At 42.4% G+C, this 25,832-nt stretch overlaps 2 protein-coding genes across 4 annotated transcripts in view; one reads left to right on the forward strand and one right to left on the reverse strand.

The window, feature by feature from the left end:
• Positions 1-1,208: 1,208 nt before the first annotated feature.
• Positions 1,209-15,433, forward strand: lima1a (LIM domain and actin binding 1a). Of its 3 annotated transcripts, none has more exons than XM_060894045.1 (11): positions 1,209-1,367; positions 4,132-4,272; positions 4,807-4,849; positions 7,355-7,609; positions 11,675-11,738; positions 12,276-12,373; positions 12,523-12,603; positions 12,698-12,746; positions 13,093-13,139; positions 13,440-13,573; positions 13,664-15,432. In XM_060894045.1, the coding sequence occupies exons 2-11, from the start codon at positions 4,151-4,153 to the stop codon at positions 14,676-14,678; spliced, it is 1,908 nt and encodes a 635-aa protein (XP_060750028.1). In that variant the 5' UTR covers positions 1,209-1,367; positions 4,132-4,150; the 3' UTR covers positions 14,679-15,432. The 3 variants fall into 3 exon arrangements, with proteins under 3 accessions (XP_060750028.1, XP_060750029.1, XP_060750030.1); XM_060894046.1 differs by having other exon boundaries at positions 13,093-13,133; XM_060894047.1 differs by lacking the exons at positions 1,209-1,367; positions 4,132-4,272; positions 4,807-4,849 and adding an exon at positions 6,717-7,049 and having other exon boundaries at positions 13,664-15,433.
• A 1,097-nt stretch (positions 15,434-16,530) lies between these two features.
• The window catches only part of spryd3 (SPRY domain containing 3), a 45,661-nt gene continuing 36,359 nt past the window's right edge, over positions 16,531-25,832 (reverse strand). The window contains exons 9-11 of the mRNA XM_060894057.1: positions 22,911-23,018; positions 22,185-22,321; positions 16,531-20,869 (exon numbers count right to left, since the gene is read on the reverse strand). Of these exons, the coding sequence (XP_060750040.1) occupies positions 20,735-20,869; positions 22,185-22,321; positions 22,911-23,018 (380 nt within the window). The 3' untranslated portion in view covers positions 16,531-20,734. The remainder of the gene's footprint in view (positions 20,870-22,184; positions 22,322-22,910; positions 23,019-25,832) is intronic.

Below are 25,832 nucleotides of genomic sequence, written 5' to 3' on the forward strand. Positions count from 1 at the left end.
TAAATAAAATGAAATGAAAACCACCTGAGGTGATATTAAGAAAGAATATTGACTTCATGGGCACGAGTGTAATGCTTTATTTTTTATTTTATTTTTTTATAAAGCAAAAGGTGTCCCTGCTTGCAACATCTTTGAGAACACTTGCCTTAAAGACCCTGGATGTTTTTCTGTGTCGAGTGTGTTGTCTTAACACCCTGACGACTAAATCTTCTCTCACACATGCTGTTCATGTGATCAGGATTATAGTGATGAGACTTCAGTGTTCAGTTCCACCATGGAGTGGAATTCTGCTTCATTGAAAGTATTCTGCTTCAACCTCAGCTGATAACTCACAACAGATCACGTTTATTCAGTAAGAACATTGGCTTAAAACATTTTCCCAATTGGATTTGATTTTCATTGCTCAAGCCAGGAAAGCGTCTCACCTGAATTCGGATAGAAGTACAGTATTTGTCGTGTCCGCATTCACTGTGTTATACAGCACAGTATGTGAGGAATATAAGAATGTTGAGTGTTTTATCATCTCTCTTTTTTTCCTTCTGTTGAAGTTAATAAGACAAATGAAAGTTATCTTTTTATCAAGAAAGTGTGCATTCAGTATTTTTCCATAGGAAATTCCGTAGGAATTTTGTAGTCCATGTTTACGGTTCTCGATTCTGTTTTTCCAGTTCGGAATTAGAAATTCCGATTTCAGAATTCCGAGTTCCGTAAACTGTTCTGTGCTAAAGACTTTCCTGTGGAGAAAAAACCTACTGACACTGGAGGCTCCTTATATTGGATAAATAAATAAAAGTCCTTACAGAAACTGTTATCTGTTAAATAACAGTTTTAATCCTGTTATGATGTTCGGTTTAGAATCGATGCTAGTCTCGGAGGTGTTACTATAGAAACAATAGCATAGTAGACTATTAGAAGGAACGACTGCAGGATGCAAGACTACAGTAATAGAAAATTAGTCAACGCCAATCAGAATTGAGATTTCAGCAATTTCAGTTCCCAGTCAATTTCTCTAGAAGTCTGCTGTCAGATTGGGTGGAGTGGAGTGGAAGTGGGTGGAGACTTACCGGAATTGTCCGGGAATATTCCCACACTGGCTGAGTCATTGCTAGAGGGGTGATGTGTGCTCGGAGTGGCTGGGACTTACCTGCTAGGTGGGTAGTGTGCTTATTGGCTGGGAGGAGACAAAGTGCTCACCCTCCCACACACACACACACACACATAACAGAACTTAAGAGTCTGAGAGTTGAGCGAGAGCAAGCACACACACAGGAGGACAGAAACAGCTGAAACAAACCGAAAGCTGCAGACTTGACTGACTCTTGGCTTGAAGGCAAGGATTAACTCAGCACACAGTCCACATTCTCACGGTAGGTGCTGACTTTCCTTTCTTTCTTTGGAGAAAGCATTGTTTTGACAGGATACGGCACTAGAGCTGCATTTATAGAAGTTATTTCTACAAATGCCTTAAAGTTTCTGGGAGCTTTAAAAGTCACTTACCAAATTCCTAAGTTCTGAGCTTGTCTCTGCTTTTTTTGGTGAAACTCTTAGCTCTTTTTTTATATTCATGTAGATCTTCTATCTCCTGGGACCTTTTTATAGCGTTATATTCCAATCTATGATCTCATCTTTTTAAATCTTCTCCAGCTTAGCATTTTTTTTAAAAAGCAGCTGTGTATATAAACAGTGAATCAGTGAATCCACATGTTTTGGGTTTTTTTTTTTTTTCCACATTAAACGACCAGTTTTGCTCAGATGCATGTTAAAGAAATAAAAAGCAACACTAAAATGATTATAAAGGATTGCGTAGTAATAACAATTACAATACAGCAGCAAAAAAAAACAACAAAAAAAACAGACGTCTTTGCTGTAAGGGTTTGTCGTGTTGAACACGTCCACTGCAGCTGTCTGGCTTTAGAAGTCGGAACAGACGTCCTAAGGGAGCTCAGGAGTGGCCTGTCTTAGCATGCTAGAGCGCTGAGGTAAGGCTGAGGTCAACCACACTAAACTTCTTAGATATCTCTGGGAAACTTTTTTCCAGTGAAAGTTCAGCTCTCAAGCCACATCGTGTTTCATTTCCTCCTTGCTTCCTCAAGCCGGGAAAGATGTAGAAAGATCATCAGGGTCGATGACACCCCCACCCACCCACCCACTCACACACACACACACACACACACACACACCCACACCCACACACATCCCCTGGGTTTCATCAGATGTTTTAAGACACTGACCTCTGACCTGCCAGGGGTTTGTGTGGAAGGTTCTGGAATGGTGATTCATTCCGTGAGCCGTGTTCTGCACAGATTAACCTTTTTCTTAAAAATAAATAAATAAGTAAAATACAAAAAAAAAAAAAAAAATCCAGGCAGTTATGAATAAAACATCTTAAACATGGTGTTTTAGAAATATCAGAAATCTTGTCATCCACTGCTACAGGCATTACTGTTTGTCACCAAAACCAAAAATATCGTAGGTGATCATCAACTGTTTTTTTTTTGTTTTTTTTTTTTTACTTTCCACATGACAGGGTTTAAATTTCAAGCTGCTCTGGCCGACTTCTGCCGTCTTCTCTGATATTTATTTAACCCAATCTCAGATAGTCACTTCAACATTAACAGCTGTAATTATCCTTACAGTTCCATCTATAATCACACCGTTACCTTCACTTGGTTTGGACTAACTTTAAAGCCTTAGCAACTCAGATGGAATTTAGTCTCTTTAACTCTGTTTCTTAAAGTGCTTACGGCAAAATCAGGGAGAAAGAGCTTACAAAAACATTGCTGGCCTTTGACTCAGCGTGACAGATGTGGGGATGAGTTCAGAGTGAGTCAGATGTCGTGTCAGGGCTTGTAGAGTTCTGTCAGTGACACACGGTCGCTTTACTTGCATCATTACGATGTTTGGGCCTTCAGGCTGGGCCAAGATCTTGTTTGAACAATGGAATTAAAAAAATGGAGACGTGGTAGCTTGGTGGCTAAGGCATTGGACTACTGATCGATTGTGAGTTTGAATCTCAGATCCAACAATCGTCCACCACTGGGTCCCTGAGCAAGACCCTTAACCCTTTAAAGCCGTACAAAATGAGATCGAATATCAGTGATTCTAGATAAGGGCTAAATGAATACCATTTAAACATAAACAGATGAAATGTCACTAAATCTAAAATCTAGTAAACATTTCAACGCAGTTCTTGTGATGCAAGATCATTGACGCACTTTTTTTTTTTTCCCCTCCTATTAAGGATACAAACTAGGATCGTTGCCTACAAACAGCAGAATGAAAGTTCAATTATATTTTATTGCATTATATTTTATCGCTTTATTCTTCTAAAACATTTCTTTTTATAAACCGTACAATAAAATGTCCTCATTATGTGGCGGTAGTATTGTTGAAAGAACTGCGTGGTGTCCCAGGAAAACCTTTCGCATGCTGGGATTTCTTTCTTTTTCTTCTCTTGATGATCCCCTAATTTTTGGTGGATGACATGCATCGACTTTCTTTCTTATTTTGTAAAGACATGTGGCTGTTCAGTATCCTGATCAAAGTGCACCTTTTGCTGTGTGATGAGGAGGAAAAAGTTTTATGTTCTTATATTAGTTCTTATGTTCTTATCTTTAAACAAAATTCTGTTTATGGCACATTTGCTTAGGAGAAATAGAAAGGCGAAACACTTTCGCACAGTGCAGGTTAAATTTTATTTTTAGTATCAGATTCAGACCCAAATCTGATTTCTGCATTCACACACCGCCACATAATAAAATCTTTCACACATGGCTGATTTTATAAAAATCTCAGCTGCGAGTGTGTGACATGTTTGTGCAGGTTTACTGCTGACTGCAGTCACTCTGTTGTAGTGCATTGTGGAGGTGTGTGACAGTCCTGATTTCATCTGTGTCTTAATGGTAGCTCGGTGTGTGTGTGTGTGTGTGTGTGTGTGTGTCAGTGTACTGAAAGTTCATAGCAGCAGGTGGATGTGATACGAGTCATTGATGGCTCACTTCCTGTCTGAGAGAGCAGGACAGGTTCCTGTGTGTCTTTATCCAGACATGACCTCAAATCGCTTATGATCACACACCACACCTGGATAAAGTTCTTTCTCAATTCTAACCATCTGGATGTTTTGTTTTTCAGTCCGGTCTGAGGAGCAGAGATGGCAGTCAGCTCGTTCAACAGAAGGCAGTGGGCCTCCCAGTCCCTACGCGTCACAGCTAAAGAGCTCTCCATAGTCGGACCGCAGGGGAAAAACAGCGCCATAGCGGAACGGTTCTCAAAGTACGTACTTGACCGCGTATCCGATCCTGTGTGATGACGCCTGCACTTGTTCAAGCTTTCTCTGTCTTCTGAGCAAACATGCTTAATTTTGCTCTTTCACTTCCATCACTGCTCTTTTGTTCTCATTTTCATCCAGCCGTAACTTGCAGCTCTGTTCCGAGAATCTTCTCTCTGCAACTATGACGTAACATGCGCCGTTTGCTAACAAATACAAAATTGGATTTGTTAACGAAGTGCTGTGGAATAACAGACTTCGGGACAAGGGTCATTCTTTAACGATTCGTCCCCCAAGTGTCTTGTGCACTGATATAGGATCAGCTCTCCATGTCCACATCCTGTCACAGTGACAGGTTTAGGTCTCAGTTCCAGGATTAAAGCATCAGTTAAGAAGGTGCTTCCTGCTCCATCTGTCTTCCTCTTCCTGCTTCCTTTTCTGATTCTTCTTGTCCGCATCCCATCTTTCACCACCTGAAGTCATTGTTGTTTTATGCTTTAAATGATCAGGTGTGTATAAATCTGATCACCTCTGTGCAGGTACCAGAAAGCAGCAGAGGAGATCAGCACAGACAAGAAAAAGGTGAGCAACTATTTCATATTTTTATTTATTTATTTTGAAATAATTTGGACAGGTTTCCTTTGTTTCAATGTCTCAGTGAATTCATACAGACAGAGACAGACAGACCGACCTACAGAGACAACAACAGATAAACAGACAAAAGACAGAGACAGGCAGACAGAGGAATTTTTTATTTTGTCGTCTTTAAATAACTTCCCGTGAAGCGTATCTCTGGTTTCTAATCGATTCTGATAGCGTGTCCAGCATGTGTAACAAACCTAAAAACCAAAACAATGTTATGCCGTTGTCACATCTAGCCTAAATAGCGGTTTAATCATTTTAGGGAAGATGTTGTTGTTTAACAGTTATTACTCAGCCACGTTAGACGGAACACTGGCAGCGTTCCAGAAAGTTCCACAAAGCATCAAAGTTCCGTCCTGTAAATTGCTGTCGGAATCCCGGACTGGAAATTCCTTCTGTTTCCAGGGAATAGGGCTTCCAATCAAACAAACAAAATCACTTGTAACTTCCTGTACAGAACACGCCTACTTCTAGCATAAATGTGGATTTAAATATTGTGAGCATTAAACACGTGAGGATCAAGAAAACGGCATCGTATTACAGACCGTGACACACAGACGTCCCACTGGTCTCCTCTCTGCCGAACTGGCGTTAATCCGTGTTTACTGTCGTTAATCTGCAGGTTCACGCCGTGTCCTGTGTGTTATCAGCTCCAGGCATTACAGCATGTGAGCTGCTGTTCATTCTGTTCTGTCAAGCCAGTAAACAGTAACTACAGCTAACAGTCCTGCAGAGCAGAGAGCGAGTTAATGCCGTTAAAGCCCTGCTGTCCGTGTGATTAAAGGAGAGGGAGTAATAGCCGAAGAGAAGGTAATAAAAGAAAGAATTATTTAAATAATATAAAACGACTGAGGGATCCGAACCCGCAGACCTCTTTGTTGAACATTTAAGAACGAGGAAACGGTTCCTACCGTCTGTCTGATGTACTGTAAAGAGGTTTGGACATGGCAGTGGTGTGGGTTGATCATGTGAGGCAAGAATTCGACTGCGAGCACAACGCATTCGAATTCTTCGTTCTGATTGGGTGGAAAATATTACTGTATTGTCTCAAATGGAGCACCAACGGTACTTTATTAACTGGAGGTTTAAGCCGTTCCCTGGTCCATGGCGAATGACATCAAGTACACTTAATTACACCGAGTTTTTAAAACATTGAAAAATAAATCCCACAACATGAAATAATCTAAAAGACATTATTGAGTCCACCACAGTGTCATCAGCCATTTGGATTTTTTCTCTGATCTAGCGTCAGCACTTAGTAGCCCCTCGAATAAGTGCATCATCCAGGTTCTTGAAGTGTTGTTGTTCTTGTCATTTTCAGTGTGTGTACACACAACTCACACTGTTTATATTACACAACGCCGTTGCGCATAAGTATGTGGGATGCGCGACGTGAGACGCGCCTTGTGTGTTATTGAACAAAGCACTAGTTGATCTAGTTTACCGCGAGGAGACGTTTACAGAAGCATAGACGTAAACAGAAAGAGGAAGGTCACCGTGACCTGAAGAGTGTAGACTTCAGAGTGTTTTTTTTTTTTTGTGTGTGTGTCCTTTTTATTAGGGAAAGCTTTTAATATATATATTAACTATGTCTGCTAGTAGAAGCCAAAAAGCTTTAATAAACAGAAAAGCAGGGGTTCAGTCAGGGGATTGATGATGTTGCATGTTAAAGCTCAAGAAAAATGATGGCCATCTACTGGTCAGTGTTTGTTTCAGTTTCCTCTGTGTGTGTGTGTGTGTGTGTGTTAAAAACAGCATACGTTTGGCTGTAAGAGTGGAAGGTCGTGATAAGAGACACATTCTCCGCATTCTTTTACAGACACTTGGAATTCCTGATTCTTTCTCTGCTTCTTAACGGCTCCGTTTTCACTCGTCCTTCTCCACACTTCTCTCTCTTTCCCCCTCCTCGACATTTTACTCCGGTTCTTCTCTCTGGACGTTAGGGGGTGGATTCACTCCTTCATGCCGGGATTTCCCAACACTTCCCATCTGGAACAGCTTTTTTTTTAATTTCCACCTACACGGTCTGAGGGAGGTGCTGCCTTTAAACACTCGCGAGTTTGACGGCTTTTACTGAGCTTCATACCAAACAAACGAACAAAAGATATAACGATCTTCGGGATACTAGATCACTTTACGTGTAAGTTAAACACTTTTCTTCGGATAGCTTTCTTCTGGTTTTTTTTTTTTTTTCTTTTCCTTTCCTTTGTCTTGACCGGAGAGGATCGTTCCCTGGGCAACATCTGCTTTCTGTCAGGTTTCCGTCAGGCTTTTATTTGACTTTTAGAGGAGAAAAAACAGTCCTGTTGATGCTTTTGCATGATTTGTTTAAAATGTCATGTTTACAACTGCATACTGAGCAAGCCTCATTTTAGAAGGAATTTTCTTTCTAAACGTTATCTGATCAATCTGAACAAACTCTCACGCATGTGATTTGTCTTCCAGGCCGTGGAAGGCGTGACTCTGCACCCCGGCACTTTGAGCGCACTGAAAAAGCGCTGGGAGGCTGAACAACCCTTCTCTTCTGACCAGATTCCTCACACTCCCTCAGCGTACACTCCGCCACGGTCCGCAAACTCGGCCAACGCAAACTTCCTCTCGAAGGTCAACGAGATGGAGAAGACGCCACAGAGGGACACGGCGGACAGGGACAAGACCAACGTCCCTCTCAGCAGCCTCAAAATGATGTTCGAGAGCAAGGTGAGTGCTTGTTATGTCTCTGGGCTCATCAGGGTCCAAGACGTTTTAAAATAGAAGTGAAAGCTCAGTGGTTTCACTGCTGATCACAGGCTCATGAGTTTAAAGACCAAGAACTGTTCAGCTGTATAACTGAGATAAAGTTAAGTCTCTCTGGATAAATTACATGAATGTAAACGAGCCACGATGCAGTCATCATGCGTTTAAACCCAAAAAGTCCCAGATTCTCAAATTGTTTTAATAAATGCTGAGTGGAGTACCAGGAGCGGACTCTTGCAGTACAACGTAGCTAATACGTAAATGTGGACGTGCTTCAACATATATCACATTCCATCTGCAAAACAATGGGCTGTGAATACGGGTGAAACGCCACAGCAGTTCCAGTTCAGCGCCGGCCACATCACTCCTGGTCATCATCTGCTTCAGAGATAAATGTAGAACTTTTGTGTAAAGGTGGCTAAAACCTCACTAGCTGCAAGCTACAAGTGAAAAGAATTTGTAGCTTATTTTTTAAGTTTTATATATGACCACACACACTGCACATTTATGCTTTTGTGTGTGTGTGTGTGTGTGTGTTTTTACACAGTCCTGATACACACCTCTGGTCTGAACCGGATGCCCTGGCGAGCTTTCTGAAAAACGTCTCAATAAACATCATGACTCATTTTTGTAACCATTTAAGACCCGTTATCTGTTCGTGCCAGATAAAGCGTCTGTATTATTCATATTCGTGACCGTCAAATTTTTTTCCTCAACAAAACCCACATTTCAGTTTGCTGCACCTACAGTAAACATGAGACACTCTGGTGGACCACCAGAGAGGGCGGGGCAGGGGGGGGGGACTCTCCTGTGGTGTCTTCCCTTCTTCTGGACTGTAAAGTTTACACGAGTCCTGACCGGAGACAATGAAGCTCTGTGTCCCTTCTGAAGGGATTTGTGGTCTGAGAGAAAACCAGGAACGAAATGAAGAATCGAATTATAAGCTATAGAAAATATTCTCCATGCGCTTTAACTTTCAATCCAGCTTGCACATGGTTTCCATTTTAGATTCATCATGTATCCATAATTCTGTAGGTTATTATTCGTTAAAGGAACGTCTGTAGATATAAATGTCCTCATATACTGTACACACGTTACTTTAACTCCCTTCTCATTATATATGCATCGTGAGGTCAGGAGTCTCGATCGTCCCCATACCATCCAGAGGGACGCAGAAGCTTGGAGGTCACGTGACCAGAGGTCATAGAACCGTGGATCAGGGTGCGGGGATGTTCCCTGGGGTGCCGTCATGGGATCAGGATTCATATGAGCACAACACGAGGCTTTATCAAAGCTTGTGGTTTTCTTTGCTCGCTGCAGGGACGATCATGAGGGAAGCACAGGGATTCGAGTTCTGGGTATAAAATGCTCTGCTGCATTATATTCAACTGCTGTATGTTAGTATGTTAGTTAGGTGTGTTAGTAGCTTGTGAGTTTTTGATGATGATTGGCGGTCTGGGAAAACCCATCGGACATCGGATGGGGGGGGAGGCAGGTTTTCACTTCAGCTCTCTCTTTGACTGATCTACATAGACATCGCTGCTGTAGGACAACAACCGACACGGACCTGCTTTCAGTTAGACTCCTTACTGGCTGTGCTTGTTTAGATCATGTTGTTTATGTAGGCAGTTTAATGAAAACAGTTTAAGGCTAATTCATAGATTTAGTTTAGGAGATGCCGAAAGTCCTGTGAGGTCACGTCATCACCACAACTGAGAAGAGCTCGTACACACAGAGACGACGACGAGGCTCGTGTTTTACATCCACTGAGCAATCTTTTCCCCTCTGGTGATGAGTCACACCAACGGTGATGGAGAACTTGTTTTTCTCCACTCGATTGAACGCCCCAGATGTTTAATAATAAATAGTTTTTTAGGGGTTGACAGAATTGTTTTTGATAGAAGCGAGCGAGTTTTGACGTATTACACGGTATCGTGAACTGCGCGGGCGAAAGGGGGAGGGGCATGTAGACGGGCTACTGCGTCTGATTCAATTTCTGCCATATGTTTCTGTTTGATTCATGGGTGTGGCAAAGGGGGAGGGGGTGGGGGAAGAGGGGGTGGGATGAGGGGAGTCATGGGTGTGTCCAGATTTATTTCTTCACAACATCGAACATCACTGAAATTGTACACGAGCCCAAAACAGCTTCAACTTTAAAATAAAACCTTAAAAAAAAATCCCTGATGATTTTTTTTTTTTTTTTTTTTTTTTTAATAGCGACGTTAGAAAGAGCAGAAGGCACTCGTTTCGTATTGAGCTTTTTTTTTTCCTCCACGTCGGGTCTGTGTCAGATCCTCAGGCTCTTTTGTACGTCGGATTAATGTAAGAGCTCTTTGTCTTCACTGCTCCCCCGCTTGGGTCGTGCTCTTTGTGCTGCGTTTGCCTCCTGCTCTCCCGGTGTCACACACTCGCTCTGTAGTCTTCCACCTCAAGCTTCTCTGCTGAGGAACAGCACAGATTTGGAAACCCCCCCCTTCCCTTTTTCTGAAAGCTTTACCAGCTGCTCCATCCTCCTCCTCTCCCTCCTCCTAGTCCTCCTCCTCCTCCTGCCAACAAAACCCAGGCGAGCTCCCCGTCTCTAACCTGAGGCTCTCAGCACAAGTCAGAGTCTCACACGGCTCTGTTGCTGGATCAGGAATCTGACCGCGGCCTCTCGAACCAGATAAGACGGAAGACCGCAGGACGTCTTGACGAGGCTGCGTTTCAAACAAGTTCTTGTTTGTAGATCTTATCAGAAGTCTGTGTAGAAACCGCTTTGCTTCTTTTTAATTGTCTGGTGAGTTAATAATGGTGCAGTTTTCTTTAACACTAGACTTTTATGCTGTTTTTTTTTTTCTTCTTTCTTTCATCGATCGAACGACGGAACGCTGCCTGCGGAGTGGTTGAAAATGAACTGACTTCATTCTCTTTGAATTTTCTTGGTAAATTTTGTTGTTGCTTTGAGTTGTAATTTAGTTTTGGTTAAAATGGCAGCAGACAGTGAGATGATGATTTATTTATTTATTTATTTATTTTTTTACTCAGCAGAAAAATGTGCAATCCTAAAAATGTTTTATTTGCTGAAAACAAGGAAAAAAGTCATCTTAAAAATAATAGTGAACAGTCATATGCTAGAATTACATTAAGTTTAAATATCGATGAAAAAAAGATATTTGTAAAATGTCAAAAATGACATTTATTTCAAATCTGTTTGATTCGCTTATTTACGTTGGAGCCGTGCGTCACGTACCAGAGAGCGACACGTGACTCGGCTACACAGCTGTAGAACAGCAGGATGGACTGACTGAACGACTCCTTTAGTGAAAAGAGAAGAAAGGACGCTCTGATGATGAACCGCAGCCAGTCGTGTTTCCTTAAAAACTTCTCTCATTGCTTGAAACATGAACTAGCAGGCGAGCTTCGTTCTGATCTGAAGAACCTGCTGTTGAACTTGGACACTAGACGCTGTCCTGCTGTTTATTCTTTCTCTCCACTCACATGATCTTTCTTCTCCTCTCAGCCCAGAGCAGACTAATCCCAGGGTTTGTGCAGCTGTGTGATGTCTGGGCTTCTCCCAACAGGTCCAGGTGTAGAGGCAGACTTGTGTGTGTGTGTGTGTGTGTGTAGAGTGGCTAGACGCTGGCGCCTTCCAGTGTGTCTGTTATCCTGAGCTGATTAGCGGATTATTGTAGGCTGACAGGACGGCACAGGACTTTTTTTTTCCTCCCATATACACCCCTGAGTTTATATGACCAATACAAGTTTAAATTCTATCCTTCTATAATTCTATCCTAATGTAACGTCAGCTCGTTATTATCTGGTAAATGATTTGTTACCATGGTAACCTAAATATATCGGAGCACACGTGTTAACGTAACCGGGAAGCTTTTCATTCAGGCCAAAAAAAAAAAAAAAACGGGATGTTTTCTGAGTCGAAACGTTCAGCCGGCCGTCCTGTAACGTGCTGCACTCAGGTGAAGTACAGCACAAGGGCTCGGCGACGCGTCCTCTTCTGATGAGTGTCGCTAATCCAGTGTTTCGTCTGTGCAGGTTTCTGAAGAGTCGCTACAACCTTCAGGAAGTGACCCTGACAAGATGGATCTCGGAGACAAAGGTACTGTACAGGAAGAAAAAACAAAACAGTGCAAAAGTTTTCTGTGACTGTTTTCTTTGTGCGAGTGCTATCACGAGTCAGGAAAGGGGGGAAAAAAGAGTCAGGAGAGCAAAGGAAAGGGCTGACTGTAGTGTTCGAGAGCTTACTGTGGAAATGTGTTTCCTGTTCCTAACCTGACCCTGTGTCCTGTACACCACCTCTCTCTCTTTTTCTCTACATCACTTTCTCTCTCCCTCCCTTTTTCTCTCATCACTCCATCTCTCTCTCTCTCTTTTTTACTACATTGCTATCTCTATTGCTATCCCCCCCCCTTTCTCATCACTGCATCATCTCTCTCTCTCTCTTTTCCTACATTGCTTTCTCTATTGCTATTTCTGTCTCTCTCTCGTCACTCCATCATCTCTCTCACCCCCCCCCCTTTCTCATCACTGCATCATCTCTCTCACCCCCCTCTCTCTCTCGTCACTCCATCATCTCTCACCCCTCCTCTTTCTCATCACTGCATCATCTCTCTCAAACCCCCCCCCTCCCTCTCAGGAGTGTTTGAGACAGCGGTGGAGACCACGCCCCTAAGGGAGAGAATGGCCCTCTATCAGGCTGCAGTGTCTAAACTAGACGTGTCCTCGTCCTCTTGTGTGAGTGTCCTGCTTTCTCAACTCTCTATAATCAGATAGTCCGGTTAGTTCAGGATTTTTCCTGCGCTCAAGTGACGTGTCATGAAGTCGCTCTGTTTCATTGTCTCGTTGCAGATTTGTGATGTATTTATTTTTTTTTTCCCCTTAAGGGCCAGAGTGAAGTGGACACGGAGGCACGAGCTTATAGAGTCAAGCAGAAGGAAAATGTCCCTCCAGTCCTGCTGGATGTGGTATGTGCTGTTGTGCTGTTGCTGTCATGTGTTTGGCCTGTAGAGGGCACCATTTGTTTCTTTACTAATTGTGTGTGTGTGTGTGTGTGTGTAGCCCTCCTCTCCTGATCCTGAAAGCAGAAAAACTCCAACCACGGATAACAGTGAGCCGCTTTACACTTCCTGCTATTTATCATAAACGTTTTTTTCCCATCTGTAGTATTTATCATGTAAGCAATACAACACCGCGGGAAATGAAATCAGTGACATGGCGGTGTAACACACTCCAATTTTATCCCATAGCAGAATGTATTTATTAAAGCTCGACACACTGTACTTTTTATCCACTTATAGTTACCTCCATTATGTGAAACCGAGTTAGTTCCCCATCTGCCACCGCTTTCCTCTCACTCGAAGATTAACACTGAAACCTTTCCGGTGTCTGAAAACCTGTTGCACGTCACGTTCCATGAACTGTTACACACTGATTCTGTTTTCCTCTTTCTGCAGGCTGCAGTGTGGCGACTCCTGTTTCTGAGCAAACTAAAACGGTGAAGGTGACACTTTTTTTTCCCTCAGTGTTGTGTGTGTTCTGTGTAAACCACATATACACTTTAAATCAGTGGCGTATCCTTATAATACTGTGCTACACAACGCGGATCAGGTTTGTCGTCTAATATCCATTAGAGGACGTTTGCTAGGAAGGTCTTTATTCAGCACTCGTCGATCTGTTAGATTCTCTGATCCACATGTACACTACAAATCACTGGTGGATTCCTTTAATACTATTTGATACACATGAAAAACACTTAGTGTGTGTGAGACGATGCTTATTTTGTCAATCTGTGTGTATGTAGAAGTTCAGTTTGCCGCCACGCGAGAGCTGTGTGATGTGCACTAAGACCGTGTATCCTCTGGAGCGACTGGTGGCCAACCAACAAATTTATCATAACTCCTGCTTCCGCTGCACTCACTGCAACACAAAGCTGAGGTGAAACCATCTCCAAAAAAAAAATTCTAATAGAATCCTTAAAGCAATTAGTTTCACTTCTTTGCATTTATTTTCCTTTGTTGTTTTTAGCCTGGCAAACTACGCCTCACTGCACAACGTCGTCTACTGCAAGCCGCACTTCTGCCAGCTCTTCAAGGCTAAGGGGAACTATGAAGAAGGTTTTGGACTCCGACCCCACAAGGAGTTGTGGGACACCCGAGGAGAGGACGCAGAGGACCAAGTGGACAGCAAGGAGCTTCTGGCGAACGCCAGCAGTCCTACGGTGGAAGAGTCTCCGTGTGTTAAAGTTAACGTCCTCGCTGCGTCGCTGGAGACACGGGCTCAAGATGCATCAGAGAGGATGGAGAAACCAGTGGAAACCAGACGACTGAAGATTTCCTGGCCTCCAAGAGCAGACAGCGAGGACGCTTCATCTCAAAGTGGTGGGTGCGCGCTGACTGAAGAGGCCGCTGTGTGTCCCAGCCGGCCAAAGTGGCCACCAGAGGGCGACAAGAGCCCACTGTGTACTGAAAAAGCAGAGCTCCCGGACAGCCGTAGGAGCACCTCGCTTAAAGAGCGCAGCCGGCCCTTTTCAGTCACCAGCCCTGCCTCAGCCCTGCCTCAGGGCGACTCGAGCCCACTCTGTGCTGGAAAAGAGGTGTTCGCCGACGTCCGCAGGAGCGCCTCGCTTCAAGACCCCTGTTCATCCAGCAGGCCTACCTCAGATGTCAATCCACCAAGTCTGATACCCCCAGCTCAGCCCCAGCTTCTGCAAGAAGAGGGAGTAAGTGAAGAGCCTGGACAGGAGGAAGTGGAAGAGGAAGAAGTCGAATGTAAGCGTGACGACGGGGCCACCGAAGAGAAGGATCAGCTAGAAGAGGAGGAGCCGCCTTCTTTCACATGCCAGAGTACATCCCTGGATGACACGCCTCCTTCCTCTCCCCTCAGCGAGGGCGAATCCAGCTCCGGGTTCGAGCAGAAACACTCTCAGGACGTTGGATTCTTTGATGACGAGGAAGAGCAGGACGAGTGCGTCGAGGACGTGATCAGGAAAAACCGCTATTACGAAGAAGACGACGACGAAGACAACGACGACGACGACTGACCCGTTAAAAATAAACGAGTGAAATGAAATAAAAGTCTGTTTAATTCCACTGACTTGCATGGGATCACCTTCACTGGTCCTCCTTTTATCCCTGTGCAGTGAGTGAGCCAGATTTCCTCATGACAGAGATGCACAAGCTTCTATTTTTATTGGTACTTTTTGTGTTTGTTTTTTTTTCTTTTTTTTTTTTTTCTATGACCTATTTTTATAGCTTTTGGCCATTTAATGTTTTCTGTAGCATTTTATAGCATCTTTTATCGTGTCACCTGTTAGTTAGAGGTAAAGAGATTTACAGATTCTGACTTTTTTTTTTTTAAATAGTTAAAGCAAAATGCAAATTAAATTCCCACAGTGGAAAAGCCAGTTCACTGAAGGAAAAGCACAGGGTAGAAATCATTGGGTATCAAGTTCACTTTTCTAGGACTTTCGTGCACCTCTGTACTTGTGTTTTATAATCCAGGGACAGAACCTAGTTCAAGTCATTCTTTATTATTCATTATTATTGGAACACACAATAGTTTTGTTTTTTTTTGTTTTTTTTTTGATGGCGCATTAAGACCGGAGACTTGGCAGTCATCCAGCTGTGAGAGTTAGAGGCTCTGAATCTGGAAAGTTGTTTCTTTTAGACATGATCGAGGTCGTGTGTGTGTGTGTGTGTGAGGTTGTATCCACAGATGCCTTTTAACATGTTTGTGCACTTGCATTTTAAATGTTACTGTTTTTTTTTTTTTAAATCAGGGGACCAAATTTCCTTCAATAAATAAGTTTTTAAAACATTGTTGTTTCTTTTGTTCCCTTCAACGTTTTGATTGTTGGTCCTCCGAAAATGTAGACAGGAAGTAATTCCTTCCCTCCAACATGTCCTGACTCCAGATTGTGTGCTTGTAGTGTAGATGGATTTTAAAACACAACCTGTAGTTTTAGACATGTTTTGTTTTTGCCAGGAGACTTCGTATAATGGGAAGGAGTCTCCTGTATCGGAGCTCAGAGCTGAAAACTTTCAGGTGGTTTTAAGTAAAACACCAAGCTGCAGTAAATCAGTGAGGGTTCAGTACAAGATGGTGGACTGATCAGAAGGTCATGAGTTTTAATCCCAGGGCTGCCAAGGTGCCAGCTTTAATCTCATGTAGTTACACCTTCAGGAACAAATTCTGGACTCCACAGAAGCCAAAGTCCTCTATTAACCAAGGACTGCCTAAGAAAAAAACAGAGCAACCCGATCATTCATTTTGTTCTTCCTCGGGTCACGGGGAGCCTGTGCCTATCTCAGGTGTCATCGGGCATCAAGGCAGGATACACCCTGGACGGAGTGCCAACCCATCGCAGGGCACACACACACACACTCTTTCACTCACACAATCACACACTACGGACAATTTTCCAGAGATGCCAATCAACCTACCATGCATGTCTTTGGACCGGGGGAGGAAACCGGAGTACCCGGAGGAAACCCCCGAGGCACGGGGAGAACATGCAAACTCCACACACACAAGGCGGAGGCGGGAATCGAACCCTGACCCTGGAGGTGTGGCCACATCAGGACCCATCCTTGTGTTCTGCTCATTAAAACAGTCTTTAATCAAACAGCTAGTTTAATCATAAATGTGTCATTAAATGATCAAATGTGCAGCATGGAGGCAGCTTTACATTCAAAAATAACACTGATTTAAACCCCGGATCATCTCGAGTCCATATATTTCCTTAATGGCACATTCATTTTTTTTATTTGAAGATCATATTTTCTTCAGACTTTTTCCGACTTTCCAGACGTTTGCAAAAATCCTGTCTACTTTAATACGACGACGAATTCTCACGATTTATGGAGAGGGAAAAAAAATAATAGCCGTACCAATTTAAAGTGAAGCAAATGTGGTTTAATGTCATCATTCAACAGATATGTAACGTGATTAACCGCCTTCCCTTTTAGCGCAACAGTCTGAAGGATCCAGAATGACAGCTTTGGCATAAACTAATGTAAGGGGGAGAAAAAAAAAAACAAGACAAAAACAATTACTGTATTAAGTTTGCAGATTGGTCCAAGACAGCTGGAGTGTCTCTCTCTCTCTCTCTGCTGTACAAACTGCTGCTGTAAAGTGCTCAGGACTTTTGTGAATTAGCTCACTGGGTTAAATCACACTGACAAAGACTTCATAGATCTTCATTTTGGATTTTTTTTTCTTTTAGTATGAAAGTGATGGCATCCAGAAGAAAGAAAGAAAGGAAAAAAAACCGCTTTCAACACAACCGAGTGACAAATACAACCTGAGACTTAAGTTATGACTTTTACTTGAAACTGCATATTCAGAGTTCATGCCGTGTTAATTAAGACTTCAGGATTTAAGTGGACTTTAAGTGGGTTTCCTGATCAGATGATACGAGATCTCCTGCACACTGAACACTGTATACTGCGTGTAACGATCCAAATGTCATCCGGCTTCCTTATTCAGCAGCTTATAAAATAGCACTTGATCCAGTGCTTATAATTTGCATATTATTTTTGTCCTATAGATTACGCTTAACCCTCGTATAGTGTTCGTATTTTTGTTACTCAGCCAGTGGGTCTGGATTTTTGGGTTCTTAATTCAACACAATCAAAAATACTCTACAATACTTCAATAAAATACTTCATCCCAATGACAAGGAATATAAACAGCATATCGTCGCTGTCAGACGGAATCCTCGTATCTCCAAAACCGTTATTTTTCAGGAAATTAAAAAAACGCTGTACCTTATCTGCAGTACACAGGGTTTAGTCCGCGTTACAGTGGATTGTCTTGCCCTAATTTCCTGTCCTCAGACGAGCACCAGAACTAGCGGGGGTCAAGATTTTTTTTTCTTTGAGCCCAGTGTTTTGAAGACATTTACCTCAGAAGACGTGTTGATTCGTTGTGACTCTTATTAAGGAGAAATATGACGTGAAGCTCTCCCGCGGAGTGAGGAAGAGGTGGACAGTTGAAGTGTCCAATGGAGTTATGAGATTTGTGCTCAAGATATTTTCAAGACCTTAGATTGGTTAATAACTTGTAAAAATAACAGACCCACGTGGGGACTGACCAATAGCATCGATATGTGAAAAAATATGAAATTGACCAAATTTGGACATACGAGGTTTCCGCCCGACAGCGACGATATGTGGTTAATATTTGCTAATTAAAGTGCTACTCGTTTTTTTGTTTGTTTTTTTAATAAAATGTAATAAAAAAAATCTAATTTAATCAAGTTATGAGTGGAAAAAAAATCAACAAATTTACAAGGAAGCAAAGTTTTTCAAAAATATTAATGTTTATGAATATGGGTCCCACAGACCCGAACACCATACAAGGGTTAAAGCCAGAAGATTCATGAAGTGGTAAAACCTGGACTGGATTTATTTTATCCCTGTCTTTATCACACGATCAGGAATAAAGCATCCCAGTACAGAAGTGCAGGAAACTGAAACGTGCCTCGGAAAAGTTTCCCTCGAACGGGTGCGAGTCAAAAAGAGTTCCACCTAAGAGTCGTTCGCATACGTACAGTACACACACACACACACACGGTATAAAGAAACCAACCTCGTTTATTTCTACATTTTCTTTACCCCGGGTTGCATTTAGCGCCTCAGAAAAGCGGACGTCACGGCAGACTACGTGTCTGACCTCTCCGTCGCTGCCGAGGATGCGATTACCTCGTGACATTTCAAGGTCTCGTTTATACGAGGCAGCGATAACAAAGTCATACTTTCTTTCTGAAGGTCAGTTGACTAGAAAAAAAAAAAAAAAAAAAAGACAAAACCATGTCAAATGTCACCAGCTTTAAGATTGTTAGGGAAGATATAAAAGTGCAGGACTGTGAGGATGATGCTGAGGGAAGTGACTTCCTCTCGGGTCTCTTCACTCCTTCCGTTCACTCCATCACTCATTCATTCATTTTCCTGAAGTGATTCTTTGTCACATCTTGTGGCATCCGTACAGCCGGTGATATATAGTATATACAACTGTACATTATATACAAGCTTTTTAAAAAATATATAGATATAGATATATACTGTATATAGCTACAGATGATCTATGCATCTTAATGAAATTCTAATAAGAGCTTTCTTTCACTTTCGCTGTATTCAGAGTTGCTGAATTAAGCGGCCACTTTGTGATCGTGCAACAAAAATCTATATAAAATAAAATACTTTGTGATTACGTAACGATCTCTTCTTCTCTTCTGATTCTTTAAAACGTTTGAATTTTTTTTGTTTTTCACGCGACGCGATCGGATTCGGGGATTTTTTTTTCTTTCCCAGGATAAGAAGTTAGTAGGTTCTAGTAATATATAATGATATAAAAATAAGATGTATAGGATCTAATAGAAGCTGAAGGTATTGTTGATTGTCACGACGATCACGTTCACAAGCTGTCCTTCTCCACCTCGCTCTTCAGCATTCGTTCTGCATCGCAGATCAACAGCCGTTAAATATCTCTTCTGTTCATGAAAGTAGAGAGGAAGAAGAATGGCTTGGATCCCTGACTGTATGCATTAGAGATGGCTTGAGATGGAGGAGTACCGGCCGAGACGTACGTTTATCTAGAGTGAAATAATATAAAAATAATAACCAGGGGTGGACTAAACAGTAGCTTGGACCTTTTCTGAATCAGATGCATGAAGGTCTGATAAAACCGAGGCAAAGTAAGATACAATATTAGATAGAATATTTTTCTTTTTGAGTTAGTGGATTAGTTTGTGTTAAACTAGCTGGGTTTACAAGCTACACAGCTTTTAAGCGTTTCTCAACTGAGCAAAAAAAAAAATAAGTGCAATCAATCAAACAAATTTCGATTATAACCAGACCTGAATAATATTTCTTTGTATGGTGTGAAAAAAAGTGTGACTTTTTTTTTTTTTTCTTTCTTTCTTTTTTCCAACCAATGTGCCATGATTCTCTAAGCGGAGAATTTCCCACTCGTTTGCCTCTGTATTAATCCACTTCTCTAGCTGACCTGGCTTGCTACTTTTTAGCCTTATCTATTTAAATTGATAAGCACTTTCAGAGATTTGACTTCCTATCTAATAAATATATGATTTCTAAATTGTCCACCCCTGATTTGAGAAGTATTTGGGAATCGATTTGAGAAGTATTTGGGAATCGATTTGAGAAGTATTTGGGAATCGATCTGAGAAGTATTTGGGAATCGATCTGTAATTAGGAGTCATTTTACGAGGTCATATATTTAGACACTGAATATTAGCGTCAATTGACATTCTGCAGGTTCCTTTTTTTTATATCTCACTCAAAAGTATGGATAAATTATTGCCAATATGAAATTACTGACAAAAAGAAAAACTGGAGTACAAAGTGTGAATAGCTGCTAATACAGAATACTGTAACCGTCTGAGTAGCCCTTAAGTCCATGTCCCTATCTGAGTGTACACAGATTCCATATTCATTTCTTACCACACACTCCCCACACACACACTCCCCACACACACACTCCCCACACACACACACTCCCCACACACACACACACTCCCCACACACACACACACTCCCCACACACACACACACTCCCCACACACACACACACACTCCCCACACACACACACACACTCCCCACACACACACACACTCCCCACACACACACACACACACTCCCCACACACACACACACACACTCCCCACACACACACACACACACTCCCCACACACACACTCCCCACAGACACACACAGACACACAGCTCAACTCTGAATACTGCTGCTCCAAATGGATACACACGGAACCATCGGCGAATGCGTATAAAGAGAATTCAGAATACATCTCGGCCCCTGAATGACAGAACGACCTAAAGATACTAAGATATGCATCGTTATTCCAGCCTGAGTGAAAATCATGCTCTGTTTTTGGTTCCATGGCAATGAATATGAAAAAAAAAACCTACTTCCACAGTGTACACACCCATAAATAATACAAAAATATATCAGTTTGTAGACACGATGTTCCCTGATTCCCTTTTCGACCGTTCATGATGCTACAGGCTCACAGTTGAACAGATGAACTGTTGATTGGATGTAGTTTCCGTCTCCGTCTCTCAGCCGCTGAGAGGGTGGAGGTCCACTTTCACCTTCTCGCCACTGCTCAGCATGCCCACGGTAGGGTAGAATCCCCCGGCCGGCACCACCACCTCTCTCCTCCCGATGATCTTCCCGTTGCGGGTGAAGAACACCTAGGGGGTGACAGAGAGTCACATTTCTGCCACCACATGCTGTACGTGAGACTCGGGCTCATACACCAGCTATGTCTAACACACAAGGCTTAGTTGAAAAATGCCATGTACTTTTGAGGAATGAGAAGTACGCAACATTTGGCTCAGATAGCAGTCAGGCCTTCGTTTCTGTTTACAAAAGATCCGAAGGCAAGGTTTACTCGGGCACAGGAATAATACTGTGTTCTGAACTAACAGCGCTTGTTAAATATTAACAAAACTGAAATCCCGCATGATTACCGCGGCTCAACCTTTACACCCAGACAAAGCTGAGTACAAAGAAACCTGGGCTTTGCTTTAAGACAACACTGCTGACTTAAAACATGTGCAGCGTCTAATAAAAATGATTCAAACGATGTTTCGATTTTGTAACTGTCTAAAATTAAAGTTTTTCCAAGAAAAATGGACCATCCATCAAGCTGCAATTGTTGTAGAAAAAAAAAATATGGCTGATTATGCTTTTAACAACACTTAATGGTGAAAGTGTCACGGGTCAGACTCGGGCATCGAGAGCAAAGAAATACAAGCTCAAAAACTAGAGTGGCAAATATAACACACGTTTGTTTGTGTGGATGAGTTGTTAATATCCTGTTGGGTCCCCACAAGAATCGGAAAATCTTGCTGAATTTTTTTTTGGTTTGTTTTCTTTTTAATAACCAAAAATGTTTACATTTTTAAAACACACAAAAAAAAAAAATCCTAAAGGTTTGCTTCTTGTTACTGAAGTTACAGTGAAGGTTAAATTTAGGTCCAGCTAAAGCAGTATTTAGTCACGCTAATGAAAATTGTGTGTGTGTGTGTGTGTGTGTGTGTGTGTCTCTGATATGGTAGAATAATCAAATTAGATCTAGCAATAAAATCAAATAAAACCTGAAGCTCTAACACGAATCTGATATGTATTTGATGGACAGATTACAGAAACTCGTCTCTTATGACAAGCTTCATTATGATAATTACATTGATTCTCATTCATCCTCAGTAACTGGTTTAATCTAATCAGGGTTGCTGTGGATTTGAAGCCTATCCCAGGAACATCGAGGCGAGGCAGAAGGAATACACTCTGAATAGGGCGACGGTTCACAACAAAAAGCTCTGTGAGGACATGGAGATTTCTACCAAGGGTAAAGAACACGTAAAACTGGTTTAAAAGCAAGTTCGGAGCGGGGACTTTAGTGCTGCGAGTTGGAAATGCTAGCCTTTTAATGATTTCTCTTCTAACTTAGAATAAAGTAAATTAATATTACGGAAATAAAGTGGACGTGTTAGGGCGGCTCACCATAACCTTTCTGCCTTCCTGCTCTTGCTCGGCGTCGTCTCCTTCGTCCTCCTCGTCCTCGTCGTTTTGGTACAGTACGTTCTGAATGTGGTTTTCTTTGGGATTCTCGGCTAGGTCCTCTCCTTCATCGACCTCGTCTAATAGATAAAGTGTACAGAAATGTAACAGACAGGGGGAAAAAAAAAACTTTCATAGTGGTGAAAGGAATAGAATTGTTTTATTTCTCTTATAACACAGAAATTTAACAACAGTTACAATGATATGTATTTTATTGTATCTACAAGCACGTTTCCACTAGAGACTCCGTCCAAAAAATGCAAAATAAACATCTTTTGAAGTTAGCATGTTCGCCTCACACCTCCAGGGTTGGGGGTTCGATTCCCGCCTCCGCCTTGTGTGTGTGGAGTTTGCATGTTCTCTCCGTGCCTCGGGGGTTTCCTCCGGGTACTCCGGTTTCCTCCCCCGGTCCAAAGACATGCATGGTAGGTTGATTGGCATCTCTGGAAAATTGTCCGTAGTGTGTGAGTGCGTGAGTGAATGAGAGTGTGTGTGTGCCCTGTGATGGGTTGGCACTCCGCCCAGGGTGTATCCTGCCTTCATACCCGATGACGCCTGAGATAGGCACAGGCTCCCCGTGACCCGAGGTAGTTCGGATAAGCGGTAGAAAACGAGTGAGTGAGTGAGAGTAAATAAATGTATGTTTGTTTGCACGTTAGAAGACCTCACCTTCGTAATCACGAGGGAACATGATTCCACACCCCATGATGTCCCCTTCAAAGCAGCGTGGACCGAACGGATCTCCAACCCCGCTGCCGTGGAAGATCTTCCCATCATCTGTACGAAAAAACCCAGAAAAACGGTTCTAAATATTAGCAACGATAAATTTTGTTAGCGATTCAAATAAAATACAAAACGCAATTTGACACTTGTGGAAAGATGCTGATGCTACTAGTTATTTGAAACTCTTCAGGATCTACTATCCACCATTTGTCTTTGGAAGTCTAAAGCTCTCTCTGGGAAAAAGGCAAGCATGAATAATTCCTATCATGGACTGGATCTGTACCTAGAAGTATAATTTAGTGGTAATGACAAAGACAGATTACACTGACAGTCAGAAGGCACTAAATTTCACTTCATGCACCGGTACCAGCAGGAGTGTACAATTAGACTATTTATTCTGAGAGAGCCAGAACTCTACTGACTGCACATGGCAGACTCGACTTGCCTCAATGCTACAGGCTTCCAGGGCCTATACATTTATGGCATTTGGCAGTCACTCCTCTGTAGACCAACTTACACAACTGTCTACAGTGAAAACAAGTCCCTTTGCTAATGCAGTCTGGTCCGAAGCTTAATACTGCAACAAGCTCTGGCACTTTCAGGAACTGCTCTCAAATCAGTTGTTAGATAAATCTCACTATCATCAGGTAAAGCTTCACTTTGCCATCTGGATGCCAGTCCTGGTGCTTGCTTTTCTGATATTGTGATGGGTGGGTATGGGCCAAGTCCGGGATTTGACCAGTACCATCGAGTATGAAGGTTGTCTTGTGACAATTCAGAATTTTAGTAGACGGGACGCAGCAGCAGACTGACTTGTGTGAATTTGGGAAGAACGAAGACAAGTCATAGTGCTGATTTGGGATCAGTTGCAAGGATCTTAAAATGGCATGTGCAGGAAGACCAACAAGCGGCAAGTTTTATCCAGAGGCCATTAAGTCTCCTTGGAAAAAAGTGATCTAATACTCCTGATGCTGTCCCAGAAACACTACATAACCATGAATATGTGTTTAAAGCTTACAGCAAGGTTATTTGTTAGAAGTGATGAGAGAGTCGCTGAAGATAAGGGTGTCTAAGAGCATTTACAGGATTATACAGCAACTCCATCTTGTGATTAATCGAATGCAAAGCAGGAACTGAAAGACCTAATCTCCAAAACGGAGAACAGCTTTTTATTCTCTTAATCTAAATGCCTTCTTCACTGCTCTGTAGGTTATGTAATCTTTCTGACAGAGAGCAAAACAGTTGATGGCAAAACAGAGATAAGAAAACATGAAGTGAGGCAAAAAAAAAAAAAAAAAAAAAAAAAAAAAAAAAATAAGGTTGAATGCAGAAAAAAAAAACCCCACTGCACCATGTAGCTGGTAAATATTTGTGAAGTTGTCATGGGACCCATTTCTGGCTAAGGATCCTGCTTAAACAATCTCTATCTGAATATGGGAGGGCGACGGAGACAGTGTATCGTTAAGAGTCCGATACGGGCCCCTGTCACAACACTACACCACAAACAGAGAAAACACTGCAACCAGTGTGGGATAGAAAGATGGCTAAAAATAAGATAGGGGACATAGGTGTGTTGTCTCGGCCTGCTGGAACACTTTCAGGAACTTTTGGCACCTGAACTGACGGGAAACAACACACTAGTAAGCGCAGATGCTTTTCCTTGTACTCCAGAGAGCTCAGAGATCTTTACTCAGAGATCTTGAGAAGATGAGAGACGCTATCTTCACCGGGATGATGCCGCTTCCGCAAAACAACTTGAGGAAGAAGACCAGATATAAAAGAGTCATTTGTGCCATAAGCAGATTCCTCAAATTACGTCTTCTTATCCAGAACATTGTTGTATTTGTCTCCACACAACAGTTTACAGGGAAGACGTTCCTGCAGATAGTCTTGCCAATGACTACAAAAATCAGGCAACGTATTAAACCAGATAGAGAAATCTTACCCTTCGCAACTGTCCAAAACAAATAGTGCGGTGATAAGACTTGTGCTAAGATCTGTTTTTATTTGAACAGACAGAAAAACAGCTGGATGGGTCTGGTCTATAGGACCACACCTGGTAATAGCATCAGGTGTAATCACTCGACGGCTGATGAGTCACAGATGGGGGCTTCGTACAGATTGCGGCTTCTTAATGACCCGTAACCCCCCTCACCTGGCCTGCTGCTGAGGTCTTGGCAAAGCTTATTCAGGAGACGTGCACTATAAACATCTGCAAACATGGCACTCCTTTAGGTTTTGATAACAAAAAGCAGTGGCCTGATGTGTGCGATAAGCTGAGTGGTTTTCTTCATAGCGTAGGGAAGAATAATAGTGGAGGTGCAGGAATGATGCGATAAGCCAAGTAGAGGCATGATGGGAAAATTTACATTACTGTGGAATTTTGTTAGTTAAATCAATACAAATGGCTCTATGGGTAAAAGGAATGTAAGTGCATCGAGCACACCTTTTGGTTTAAACAAAAAGAACTGAGTAAGACTTGTGCTGCCCTGGAGAGAGAGACGGACTCCTCAGAACACTCCTCAACCCATCACCCAGGCTTCGAGCAGAAGGTCAGAAGCTAATGGATGGAGCAATGGTGGCTCCAATGGTAAAAGCTCAGGGTTGTTGATCAGAAGATAAAAGCACAGCAACTGCTTAACCCTCTCTGCTCCAGGGCAGGGTTTGCTCTCTGTATCATGGCTGACCCTAACTTCTAATATTCCTACATCCTTGCTATAATGACTGCTACTTCTACTTCTTCTAATCAGGCTAATCAAGTCAGTGCCAAGTTGTGCTGGCATGACCACGGTACTGATGTTAACCACTAACCGAACAAAATTCAGGTTTCTGCAGGTGCCTCTATTAGATGATAATCTGCAGATAATC

This window comes from Tachysurus vachellii, chromosome 19, assembly GCF_030014155.1.
Source record: "Tachysurus vachellii isolate PV-2020 chromosome 19, HZAU_Pvac_v1, whole genome shotgun sequence".
In the NCBI taxonomy this organism is placed as follows: Eukaryota; Metazoa; Chordata; class Actinopteri; order Siluriformes; family Bagridae; genus Tachysurus; species Tachysurus vachellii.